Below are 13,919 nucleotides of genomic sequence, written 5' to 3'. Positions count from 1 at the left end.
AGCACTAGAGAGTTGTTAGAACCATAGTAACAGAACCACACACATAGAAGATGCATGAACAAATTAAGACCTGGTAAATAAAAGAGTAGAAAAAGGTTTAAAAAAGATAGAACTGTGTCTTCAATATGATTTCAATTATATAAAGAGGGAGGAAAACAATGCCAATCTCTGGTTCTACTTGTGGATTGTGGTGGATTTGTTTTCTTTGTTTATGTCTGTTTTTCTCCATTTCTTCCATGATTAAGCTATGTTGGTTTTAGTATCAGAAAAGTATTTATGCATAGTATTTTCATGTGTGGATATACATACTAGCTATGTATAATAAGTGTATTTTTGTAGTTATATATATAATAATATGTAGATAAATTTTTTAAAAATTGAATTAAATTCTTGATCATTTTTATGCAAGTGGAAATTGTTTAGCATAGTAATACAACAAGTAGGAATTACATACCTAGGTGAATTGCCTTTTGCCTACTGCTGATTGTATTAGTAACACACTTCACAGATCACATCATAGTGAAGGTATTTTCATCTCCTACAGGACCTCCGCAAAGGACTTGGGACCATTAAAGACTCCCTCTTCATTCTCCATGAGCTGGGAGAACAACTCAAGCAGCAAGTGGATGCTTCAGCAGCCGAGGCCATTCAGTCCGATCAGCTCTCCCTCAGCCAGCACTTGTGCACCCTGGAGCAAGCTCTTTGCAAACAGCAGACAATGTTACAGGTGCAGAGTTCATGTTCAGTGTGTGTTATACACTAGGTATGTCACATAACTTCTGGGCATAAACACAGGAAATGGAGGGCTCATTAGTGAGGCAGTGCCTCCTCCAAGACCAAAGCCAACTTGGAAGTTCCAGTGGGAACAAGAGAAGATGGTAGGGGTTTTACACTGCTCTCTACAAAATAATTTAAAGATCTTTCTGGGAGTTAAGCCCCCAAACTATATCAGCCTCCATGATATGTCCAGCTAATTAACACTAAGGGTCATTAATACTAATATTTAAGCTGTTAAAAAAATCTGATTTTTTAAAGATGTAATTCATGATGTTATTGACAAATGATATATAGAAAATAGGTCTACCTTTTAGAAAATTTACATAAATGAAGAAAACTTTTATATGATTGTGGTCTTGTTATTTTAGAAACAGCTTCTCTCAGAAATGCAATTTAATACGACTATGGAAAGTAGTTTCAATATCCATTTGCCATTTCATTAGATTTTTATTAAAATATCAGTTGATCACTAAAATGTTGATTGCTTTTTGTGGTTCAAGGCTGGAGTTGTTGACTTTGAAACCTTTGCCAAGAGTTTGGAAGCTCTGGAGGCCTGGATTGTAGAAGCTGAAGAGGTGCTCCAAGGCCAGGACCCCACCCACTCGTCCGACCTCTCCACCATCCAGGAAAGGATGGAAGAACTTAAAGTAAGTGTGCTTGTATTTTTGCCTAGATGTCCTCGCTTCCGTCCTCATAATCATAAAGGAAACGCAGGATCAGTATGGATTTACTTCTTTTAGAATTTCCAGGGAAACTCTCAGCATCTCTGCCCTCCTTCCTTCCTGAGAGGAGCGCACTGTGACTGCAGCGAGTGCTTGATGGCAGCCCAGCCCACAGCGGAAGTCCCGCCTCACTCTTCTTTCTACTTCCTGTCCCTCTTTCATAGCTGCGGCTCCCATCTAACAGCACGCTCTTGGTTCGTCCTACTCCACTTCCCTGGACAGTACAGCCTCCTGCAGACCTTCTTTCCTTCCTTTCCCTCACCCACTTCCATGCTGGCTGTCAGGATGACTGACTTCTTTAAAGTTTTATTTAATTACTTTGATTTAAGCATTTCGCATATTCCAAAATATCACACTGAGCTGGGCAGGATGCAGACACAAGCCTGTAATCTCAGCATCCCACGAGGCTGAGGCAGTTGCATCATAAATCCAAGCCTAGCCTGGGCAATTTAGACTCCATCTTAGAATAAACAAGTTTAAGAAGGGCTGGGATGTTTTTCCATAAAAGTCCCTGGGTTCAATCCCCACTATGGCAAGAAACAAACAACAAGCAAAAAAACCGCAACATAACCCAAACTGTAAAATGTGATTGTCAATTAGCAATATTAGATAATTTTTAAAAAGAAAAATGAAAGGTTTTACTTAATCACTAACAATTTTAAACATTCAGTAATGTGGAAAACAGCATATCACAGATAGGCAAATTTTATCATTTACCTGGTTTTAAATCCTGTAAATTCCCGCTGCTCTTAGGAGAAGCACCAGTGAGTCTGGCATAACCTTTCTTTGACTTCCCCAGGCATCTCCTCTTTTATTGCTGTCCATCTCTCCTCCCAGCCCCTCGGCAGTCCCACTGCTGCCCAGTGTCTGGGTGCTTATCTCTCCTTTCAGCATGCTTATCTCTACCAAATCCTTCCCTCCCAAAAAAGAATAAATTCCTGGCTGTTTTGTTCAGTGTCACTGTCTTAAGAAAGCTGCTGCTGTTTGGTGCCTGGCTTTCTGGTGTCGTGTTTCTATTCTCTTCCTTCCAAACTTAATCATGACATTCAGTTCTGTTCTTGTGCTTTCTACAATCAGAATAGTGTCTTACTCCCTCTGTGTGCAGGAGGAAAAGCACAAGGGCTTATCAGTTTTGTTCAGTGTTGATGTCTACTTGTGAAAATTCTGCCATCTAACAGCTAGACCTTTGAATTCAATGATCACGTGAGTTACTTTGTTTTGTGGACTGAGGCCTTCCCAATGAACCATATCTCAACCCTTTTGAAATTCTTTATTGTGAGACTAGGTCTCATTAAATTGTCCAGGTTGAGTTTGCAATTGTGATCCTCTTACCTCAGCCTTCCAGAGTGCAAGATTATAGCTATGCACCACATCACCCAGCTTGAGAAGCTTTATCTTCTTCAGAGATCACAAAACTTTCTGCAGAGACCCGAATTAAGAATGTATCTTTATGGCAGAGCTAAAGATATCTTTAATTTTTTCTTTCTCGTAGCCAGTTCCCTACCTAAAGATAAAAATGCCTGTGGGAATCCCAGAACGGGCAGCTTTCCCTGCACTTGAAGGGAAGAAAGATTTGAAAGCCTGGACTACATGTCTTTGTTGAGACTTAGCAACTTGGGGATTGGATTGGGGACATAAGACTGATGCTTATAAACTAATACAACAGTTTTTATTAGTACATGTTTGTGATACATTCACAGTGTTTAGTTGGTGTATATAGTATCACAGTGTAATCCCCCCTACCCTCTGTATGGGGGATTAAACTCCCAACCACACATTTGCCAGGCAGGCGTTTATGCCACTGAGCTAAACCTCTGGCCCAGCACAATCTTTTTTACCTCCTCATCCTCTTCTTTTGCTCTACCCTTAAAACTGCTTCCCATACACGAAGGATCTATCTTCAAGTTTCATATCATCTGTCTTTTATTTTGTTTTTTAAATTATTTGTAGTTTGGGTTTCTCATAGAAGAAAAAAGACATACAATATTTATTTCTGTATCTGGTTTTATTTCACTTAGCATTCTGGTCTCGAGGTACATCCATTTCCCTCCCAGTGACTTAGATTTATCCTGTATGTGTGAGGGGTACTCCAGAGTGTATATATACACATTTTCTTTACTCTGTTCATCTATTGATGAACATATACACTATTTTCACAAGATTTATTGTGAGCTGTTACAACTATTTTTAATTCATGACAAGAACACAATAAATGTTAGCAATACTGTTACAACTATTATTATTATTGAATAATAAAGTATCATATTAGCATGAATAAAATATAGAGTAAGACTTTCATTCATCAGCATGGTTTTTATTCTTTATCAATTCAAGTGAGAATTGCATGAGTAAATAAATCATGTAAATGAGATAATACATGTAATCTACTAATATCCACAAATGGCTAATGAGTAGCTGTGTAGCTTTACTATCTACAGCAATCCAAATTGAAAAGAAGACCATTTTTCTCTAGCAGTATCTTCAGAGATTGTAAGTAGCCTCAAAGTGCACCTTAGGTCAAACACTAGCTGTTTCTGGAAATCAGAAATTCACAGTGAACATTTCAAAAGCTTTCTTCTGTTCTGACCATGGTGCCCATGAACTTGCTCTTCAATCTTGCCTACAGGGACAGATGTTAAAATTTAGCAGCATGGCTCCAGATTTAGACCGTCTCAATGAACTGGGGTATAGGTTGCCCCTGAATGACAAGGAAATCAAGAGGATGCAGAATCTGAACTGTCTCTGGTCTCTCACCTCCTCTCAGACTACAGAAAGATTTAGGTAAGCAAGAGAGGCTTTGATCCCTCCAATTATCTTCATTTATTTTCTGCTGCCGTAACAAAATGTTACTGATGAAGTGGCTTACAAAGAAAAAAAGAAGCTGATGTTCTCGTGGTTCCGGAGTCTGGGGAGCCCAAAGTTAAGAAGTAAGGGGTTTGGTTGTTGGGTGAGGGCTGCTGCCCACTTGCATGAGGGTCTTTTCTTGCTGCATCCTAGGGGAGGGGGAGCCCACCAAGTCCCCATATAGAAGAAGGCCAAAGGCCAGAGAGCTGGAGGCTGCAGGAAGATTTTTTAGAAAGGGCTTTAATTCCATTTATCAAGGGAAGCTCTCATGGTCGTTCTTTCTCTCTCTCTCTCTCTCTCTCTCTCTCTCTCTCTCTCTCTCTGTTTGGCAGTAATGTAGTTTGAACTAAGACATGATCAATCTCTCCCTGGTTCTTTCACAAATTTTGTATTGAGACAAGGTCTTGCTAAAATGCTCAGACTGTCCTCAAATTTGCAATCTTTCTACCTCATCCTCCCAAGTAGGTGGGATTATATTGTTGTACAAGTGCACTGACCCAATCACCTCTTTTAAATTCTACTTCAGTATTGGTCATTAAGTTTCAACACCTAAATTTTGGAGCAGACACATTCAAACCACAGCACTAGTACATCATTATAGTACAAGTTCATTATTTGTATATATTTATAAATTCTAGGTCTTTCTATGAATACTCAGAGTTGAACTAGAAATGGAAAATATAAATCACAATATAACTTCTCATATTTAGAAAAAAACTTTGGGGGCCAGGAATTTAGCTCAGTGGCATAAATTCCTGCATGGCAAGTGCTAGGTTGTAAGTTCGATCCCCAGTACAAAAAAAAATTTTAATTTTTACTTTTTTCAAGTTCCTTTTCTTTTTAATTTTTGCCACCTAACATGCCATCACCTGAAAGCTTTGTGGTGATTCCATTAGAATTAGAGGCAGAGAGTATTTAACCTAATTTTATATGCTAGAGATATAATCACATAAGCAAACTAATTGTTATCCCTTGCTCTTCATTGTATCAGTAAGTTGCAGTCATTTTTGCTACAACATCAGACTTTCTTGGAAAAATGTGAGACATGGATGGAATTCCTGATACAAACGGAGCAAAAGTTAGCAGTGGAGATTTCAGGCAATTATCAGCATCTTTTGGAACAGCAGAGAGCACATGAGGTAAGTTGTGCTGGTAGCTCCGAGGATTACAAAAATGTTCCAGGCCTTTGGGAGGTGCTAAAATATGGTATATGGGAAAAGCAAAATACTGATCAAATGAATATATTGTTTCAACTTTCTTAAGCTTGAGATTTTGATATCTTGATTACAAAACTGTGCCCAGTTCCCTGCCCTATCATTATTTATAGGCATGTGTCAGGCATCCATACTTTGCAATGTATAGTGCCAGAATTGTCCTTAAAAGCCACCTCCTGTTAGGGCGTGGGTAAGAGGAAAGCTGGAAAGAGTACAGGTGCAGGAGGCTAGACAATTTCCAAAATGCGTTGTAACCTACAGTAATATTACCAAGGCTAATTGCTTCAGAAACTGTGCTCTGATCAAATGTAATCAAATGTAATTATTTGTTCTTTTAAAAATATATATGAATTTTTAGCCAGACATAGTCTAATATGCCCCTAATCCCAACACATTGGGAGGTTGAGGCACAAAGATGACAAGTTGAAACCTAGCCTGGGCAACTTAGTGACTTAGACCCTGTCTCAAAATTTTAAAGATCTGTCTGGGGATACAGCTCAGGGTAAAGGCCCTCGGTTGAATCCGAATACTACAAAAAAAAGAAAAGCGAGTAAGAATTTTATGCAAGGAAATCAAGCTATCAGGTCTCCAAGTGTGCCTCTTGATCAAACTACATTAAAATTATTTCTCAAGAAACACAGAGAACACAGTATACAAAAAGTAAATTAACTTGCTAACTCTTTGTCTCTGTTTTGCTATATATTAGCATAGCTAGGTTGCTGTACATGTTTATGAAATGCACACAGAGGTCTAAAGCTTATGTTCAACTAAGAAAAAAGATCAAAACTTGAGAATGTAATTAATTTTAAAACATTTTGCTGAAATTTTAGCAATACAGAATTTAAACATGTGAAAGATATTTTTTAAATTCAGTTTTGCTGAATTGAGAAATGACAAAATAAAAGTCATAGATCAGAACTACAAGAAGATGTCATTTCACACACACTAGGATTACTACTGCGAGAAAGACAGCAATGGGAGGGTGGAGGATCCTGGAACCCACATATGTTGCTGAAGAGAAGATGGTGAAGCTACCTTAGAAAACAGTTCGATAGTTCCCCAAAATATTAGACGGACAGTTACTCTAACTGTCTGGTAATTCCACTTCTAAGTATTTCATCAAGAGAAATGAAAATGTCTCCACCCAAAAACTTGTATGACTATGTTGTTCACAATGAAATTATTAAGTGGAAGCAACGCTAATATCCATCAATTAGTAAATGGGTAAATAAAATGTGCCATACGAGCCATACAAAAGAATCAGTTGCTGATGCGTATTGTAAGGTAGAGAAAACTTGAAAACATTATGTCAAGTGGAAAAACTGGCCACAAAAGACCATTATTGCATAATTCCTTTATATAAAATGTTCACAATAAGCCATGCATAAAAGAAATATGAACTAAATTTAGGGTCACTTAGGCTAGAAGTTGGGAGGAAATGGGAAATAATGGCTGATGAGTATGGGGTTGCTGCTTGAGGGGAGGAAAATGTTCTAAAATTGAATGTAATATTGTTTGAACAAATCCGAAATATAATAACTATCAAATTGGACACTTAGAATGTGTTTGCTGAATTATGTCTCAACAAGCTGTTTGACAAAATAACAAAAATAATTTGAAAGCCCTTTCTATTGTTTTATTAGTGAAGTAATTTTATTAAATAAAATGAAAAAATAGTGAGTTCAAAAAGACTAGAACACAAATCGTACATTAACTTGCCTTATTGTGTGCTTTCCGGAAAAAAAAGAAGAAAACTTAAGTTTACTTTTAGTCATTTAGTTTTAGTAAACCAAAAACTAAACTATATCTTCAAGCCTATCTTAATTGATTGTTTAAAGATAAATTATTACTACATTACAAGATTTCACACATACTCTGTTTTAACTGGAGATACTTTTTATACTCTTGCTAAAACCAGAATATTTGGAAAGTCATGAGAGAATTGATCACTAAATTAGGAACTATAAAGTATATTCTTCTCTTTTGAAATTACAGTTGTTTCAAGCTGAGATGTTCAGTCGTCAGCAGATTTTGCATTCAATCATTATTGATGGGCAACGTCTTCTAGAACAAGGTCAAGTTGATGACAGGTAGGATCTTTGATAAATTATTATGAAGAAAGGTTCCAGTAAATTAGTCATTTTCTTTTTAATGAGCAGAGTTGAGGGCATATATCCAATCTTCCTAAGGCAATTGTACTATCATGGAGTCTCAGTAATTGAAGGAAAGCTTGTCTGAAACTCTGAAATGAGTGTGTATTGAATCCTTTTAGAGAACTGCTATTATGTGATATGAAGGACATGGAGTAATTGGAAATCACCTAGCCAACCTCCACTACTCATCTGTAGGGACTAGAATTAATGAATAGATCAGAATGAATTGTATCAATGGTTTGTAAACAGATGTTTCTAATATTCTTATAACAATTACAGAAATTTTGTTCCCAAAAGAAGCCTACCTATCACTAGTCCATCTCTCCTCCTGAGAGATGAAAAACCTGAGACCTACAAATGTGAACTGATTTGACCAAGGTCACCTAAGTAAATAGCAGCAGAATTAGGTTTTGCGCTCCTGTGTCTGATTTGTAGTCAACACTGGAATTATACCAGCTAATTTCCTTATGTCCCATGTTTGAAAATGATTTATGACCTTAAACCAGGTTGTATTCACCCTAAAATCTCGCTTGATTTTCATTTACATAGTAAATAAACTCAGAAGTAAAAATCTAGCTTTTCTTCAGATTTATTGCATATGAATTGGAAATTTCATATAATATTTGCATTTCCTAAAAATAATATTTGCTTAAACTCATCTATTTTCCATGGTGCCGTTTGGGTAATTAACTTCATTCATTTTATTACGTATTTACATCTTTCTCATATGTAGGAGCAGTACTTATGATTAACTTATAGTCTTTTTAAAAAATTAGAAACTAAATTATTTTTATTGAGAGCTTTGTTTTTAATGTTTGGAAGTCATTTCAGTTTTAAGTGGATATTTCTTTGGAAGTACATGAAAGATTTGCATGGTTAAGATTGGAACCACAAAATGTGATACTGTATTTATTCTATTCTATGCAAGCCAAACTTAAATGTGAGCTTTACTGATAATTTAAGACCTTCAAAATAAAACAAATTCAAGTGCAATTAGCTTTTATCTTTTGCTTATCATTCCTTGGCCAACTCTATAACAATATTATAAACAACCAAGTAATTAAGTAAAATAAAAATCAAAATTCCTATATAAACCAACATCTATTAAATTTTTAAATGCTAACATTTAGGAGAAAGAGATGAAGATGAGAGAGTTGGATCTGAGGATAAAGAATTTTGAAGTTTGCACAGGAGAAAGAAAAGAAGAAAAATCAGATTGCAGCCTGTTTATAATAGGAGGGTTCCAGATGAGAAATGCATTTGTATCCTAAAACCTAGTTTGTGAGTTTTGTTTTTCAGAGCATCATTCTCAGCACTGAGATGTCATGTGTTTGTAGTTTTTTACATTGGCAAGTAGACAAAAACAATCTGGTTATACATTGTGGAGGCAAGGCATTGGAGAGATCGTGGATAATGACATGTTGTAAAAAAGTAACATTCTCTGGGGAAGTCTTGAGTGTAGGGATTATGCATTTCTGGGTTGACACATAACTTTTAAGCAAGTATCATAAAGCAAATTCAGTTTTGGAGTATGCAATGGAACCTCAGTTCATGAACTCAATTCATTCCATGATTCTGGGGAATATGGACACGGTTGTGTTCATCACTCAATGTGAAGTTTGCAAATGGAAGCGTAATTTTGCTCAACACTTCTATTTGTGAACAATTCATGAACCAACATATACTGTAGTTAGGTAAATAGGTAAGTAGGTAGGTAAATAGATAGATAGATAGATAGATAGATAGATAGATAGATAGTTAGTTGATAGGTAAGACTTTCCTTTATAAAAGTTATTAAAATACAGCTAGTTGTCTTAGCAACCTAATTTTATTTTATTTATTTAATTAATTAATTATTTTAATTTTGGTACTGGGAATTGAACTCAGCAGCCTAATTTTAAAATGAAAGAGCATAGGAAATTTTTGCTAGGATATACTCAGCACATTTTATTTTTAATATTGGCATTGTTAGCTTTCACTGTGTATGCATCATTTTTTTGAGCTGAATCATAGATTTTTGGAACTAAGAGCACATCTGGTTATAAAGTCAAAGTTCACAGTGGCCTAAAATAATAAGTGTCAATAACATAGAAGACCAGAAAAATAAATCAGTTCAATTTGACACTACCCCCAAAAGAGAGAATATATTTGAGGAAGTAAAAGCAAATACAATAGAGAAGGCAACTAATTTGTCACTGTAGTATTTAAATATGTAGATAACACTGGTGGCTACAAAGAACTCATTTGAACAAATGTGTATGAACCAGTTGTGAGGCACAATTTAAATGATAAATAAAAATATATTATTACAAATATTTTTAAAGTAAAAAATACAGAGGTAGAAAAAAAGATATTCAAGAATCCTAAGGTTTTTTTTTTTTGCCTAACATTGAGAATGTTCAAGAAAAATTCACTATCTTCAAGTATATGAATGACCTTTATACAGATCAAGATGACTGGATCATTTTCATTTTCCTAAGAACAAAGTGAAATTAGCCTAAAATGAAGAAGAGACAAGTGAGACTAATATGTGGAATAATTTGCTAAAAAATTAGAGGTATTGATTATAAGAGAATACCAAGAACATTTACAAATTACAATTTTTAAAAATCTTTTTAAAAATAATGTCATATGGTTTAAGTGGCCTATGATTCTTGCTGGCATAACAGTTCTGTCCATCCAAAGTGCCTTTGATTCTAGTTGAAGATAAGAGTTTATAAATATGCTTTGTCCAAAGTGCTTTCCAGTCACAGGGCATACAAGAGGCTGTCACAGATGCACTACATTGCGCTTGGGCTTTGGAACTCCTCTCATTTTTGCTCTTTGTTCCTCGCATGCACTCAGGAAAAGGTCAGTGACAATGACCATGTCAGACATTTACGTCCAACCTACACTGAGACATGAGACACTCACCATTTGCAAACAAATGGTAGTTTAATCTTTGAAAACTAGTTGCAGTAGACCCAACAGCAGATCCTGGCATAGTATTTGAAATCGTTTGCCTTTGATCACTTCTTAGGCAGGGCTTATGGTCATAAAAAATGTAAATATTAGCTGATTATGTTACTACAGCCAAGATGACAGTTTTTCACCATGTAATTATGTCTTCCCCAGGGATGAGTTCAACTTGAAATTGACCCTCCTTAGCAATCAATGGCAGGGTGTGATTCGCAGGGCCCAGCAGAGGCGAGGGATCATTGACAGCCAGATTCGCCAGTGGCAGCGCTATAGAGCGATGGCAGAAAAGCTGCGTAAATGGCTGGTGGAAGTGTCCTACCTACCCATGAATGGTCTTGGAAGTGTCCCTGTACCATTGCAACAAGTGAGGACCCTCTTCGATGAAGTACAGGTAAGAAAGCACACCGTTCTCAATCCTCTTCTGCACCCTTGATCTCAGTTTAAGTTCTCCAAAGTACTCTGAAATGACATTGAAATTAGGAATAACACTGTTATTCCGTGTCAACCAAATATGTAAAGTGATTGCACTGCAAATCCTGTATTAAAAGGGGGAATTAGAATAAAACCCAGTCTCTTCCAAAGACTCCATCACTTTATGCATCAAGGCCCCAGCAGCTTCTTCCAACCCAGCATGGACTGAAAAGGGAATGGACAACGGAAAGATGACTTTGTGTTGATTATGTATATTTAAGTCATGGGCAATTTAAACATGTCATTTAAGCACTCTAGAGAAGGGAAAATACTTAGTCCTCAAGCTCTTTGACCCTTACTTTGATCAGCCTGGAAACTGGGGTTCCAGTGTCTGAGACAGACACTTCCTAGTGCTCTCATGAGTCCCTGCCAGTATATTCTGTGGGCTCTACCTCCTTGAAAACCCATTGTTCTTGGATTCTTTTGTCCTCCAACCTTCTCTGGGAAAACTCATCTATAGACATGGCCTCAACTATCTGCAAGTAGCAGATGAGAGGCAAATTGGTATTTTGGTCACAAGTCTGTGCTGAGGTTCAATTCCTCTATCCAACCACCTTTTAGATTTGTGTTTATGTGAATTGCAAATGTAAGGAATCCTGTGTATCCTCATGGAGGCTGTGGTCTCTATACCAAATACTCCATTTTCTGTGTCGCCAGTCCAAGGAAATATTATCACTATCTATCTGATCCATTGGTCCAGAATCCCAGAGGCACTATAGAACTGTGACCTTCTTTGCCCTTCCCCACAGCTAATCTGCTTCAAGTCTCCATCCCTGTGGCCAAGTATTAAGTAAGAAACATGATTTCCTGCCTGGACAGGCCGTACCTTCCAAATCTGTCTTAACATGTCCAACACATGCCCTTCATCCATTCCACTTTCTACCCCACTGCTGTGTGCTTTTCCTAAAACTTCAGTCTCAATGCATCACTTCTTTGTTTAATATTTTTCCATTAACCTCAATTGTTTGCATTATAAAAACTAAAATTTTCATGCAAAATGTGGTCTTGCCTCATTTTCCGTCACTCGCCTTTATGCATCCCATGTCCCAGCCCCTGGAAACTATGTCCTGTTTCCTGAATTCTTCATGCTTGGCTTGCGCAGCGAATGTGCCCACCCTCCTTCTCTGTGGGAAGGTGTTCTTTCCTCTATCCCTGGTCTTGCTTGTCGTCACTTCTTGACCAGGTTGCATTCACATGACTTTCAGTCAGGCTTTCTTGCTTTGAGGAAAGCATCCTTGTGCCCCTCATTACCATCCTGGGCCACATGTCCCTCTGTACTCCCCAACCATCTGTATTATAGAGAAGATTTCATATTGCAGCACGGCTGTATCTAACCTGAGAGCAGAAAGGAAGAGTCTACCCAGTGCACTTTGCTCTGATCCATGTAGCTCATTCATACAAAGTCTCAGTTCAGGAAATGCCTCCTGGGTGAAAGAGGACGTGCTGTGCACAGTAACTAACATATAGGGTCATTTAAAAATACTAACAGGGAAATGGTAAAGGAAAACTGAAAGAGTAAAGAGCTGCTTCCTTTCAGTTCAAGGAAAAAGTATTCCTGCGGCAGCAGGGCAGCTACATTCTGACCGTGGAGGCCGGCAAGCAGCTCCTGCTCTCCACGGACAGCGCAGCTGAGGCCGCCTTGCAGGCAGAACTCACTGAAATCCAAGAGAAATGGAAATCCGCCAGCCTACATCTGGAGGAGCAAAAGAAAAAACTGGCCTTCTTGTTGAAAGTAAGTTCAGTTAACAGGGCCTTTTTAATAGTTGTACTATTTTCTCCCATTGTTTTTCTGCGAATCAAATCAGGCAAGATCACTGAGTAATACTCTGTACTATTTTGATCTTCCGTGTTTTATTAGACCTTGTCCTATCTTGCATGACTGGCAAAGTTTCCCAATTTTCAGCACTTCATCTTTTAGGAAAATTCTCCAGCAAAGTAATTTAAACTCTAATCAGACTATCCAAGCTATGAATTCTGATTAATGGCCTGTGCTAAGCCTCAGCCATGTGATGACTTTATAAAGCAAGACAGAAATTCAAAGAGTAAATTCCACTCCTTAACCTAAGACTCTAAAATGGTTTTCAAGATTGTTATCTTGTATTTTATAGCAGGGAAAATCCAGCTTTAAAAGATACTCTCAATTGGCATCTTTTTATCCAAACAGGTTGCTGTGTGATAAAATTTCCAGAACTTACATAAAACCCTTAGTTGGATACAGATTACATAATGATCACACAGTAAGTTTAAGGAAATTTAGATTTATCCACACCTCCCACAAGGAGTCTTTCTCCCTCACTGTACAATCCTGCATAAGTAAATAGGCAATTTTAAAAGGGCATGAGCCCCAAGTTCAGATAAGCCCAAGTTAACATAGTAGATGGCGGGGGAACTCAGTAATAGGGCACTTGCTGAACATGCACAAAGCTCTGGGTTCAATCAACAGTACTGCAAAGAAAGAAAGAGAGAAAAAAGAAAAGAAATCTATGTAACCTGCTAATGCAACCTATCTCAATGTCAGTTTTCACATCTTTAGAGTGGGTATAATTCTACTCCCTATATGTATTGTGGGGTAAGTGACACATATTGAACACTAAATAATTGGTAGTGATTCTCTTGGTTGAAGTTACCGTTATTTTAAAAAGTAAACATAGTAAATGATGTTTTTATTTACATTCAAAATCAGTGCTTGAACGAGATTGTTAATTGTGGTTTATCTCTTGTTTGGATCAAAGGTAATACATAACTAAAGTTAATGTAACACATTTTGCTTCTGTTATTAA

General features: G+C 37.1%; 1 protein-coding gene across 15 annotated transcripts in view; it reads left to right on the top strand.

Moving 5' to 3' along the window:
* Syne1 (spectrin repeat containing nuclear envelope protein 1) overlaps positions 1-13,919 on the top strand; it is a 430,253-nt gene that overhangs the window by 354,034 nt on the left and 62,300 nt on the right. For all 15 annotated transcript variants that reach the window (XM_063233318.1, XM_023564552.2, XM_013151061.3 and 12 more), the window contains 7 exons: positions 545-727; positions 1,278-1,424; positions 4,126-4,280; positions 5,335-5,482; positions 7,553-7,647; positions 10,825-11,059; positions 12,677-12,871. In XM_063233318.1, the coding sequence (XP_063089388.1) occupies positions 545-727; positions 1,278-1,424; positions 4,126-4,280; positions 5,335-5,482; positions 7,553-7,647; positions 10,825-11,059; positions 12,677-12,871 (1,158 nt within the window). The remainder of the gene's footprint in view (positions 1-544; positions 728-1,277; positions 1,425-4,125; positions 4,281-5,334; positions 5,483-7,552; positions 7,648-10,824; positions 11,060-12,676; positions 12,872-13,919) is intronic.

The sequence above is a fragment of the Cavia porcellus genome, unplaced genomic scaffold, assembly GCF_034190915.1.
Source record: "Cavia porcellus strain 051 isolate PalLab524CR breed Dunkin Hartley unplaced genomic scaffold, mCavPor4.1 scaffold_22, whole genome shotgun sequence".
Classification (NCBI taxonomy): Eukaryota; Metazoa; Chordata; class Mammalia; order Rodentia; family Caviidae; genus Cavia; species Cavia porcellus.
Note: the sequence above shows the minus strand (reverse complement) of the source record. Positions and strands in the feature narration are given on the sequence as shown.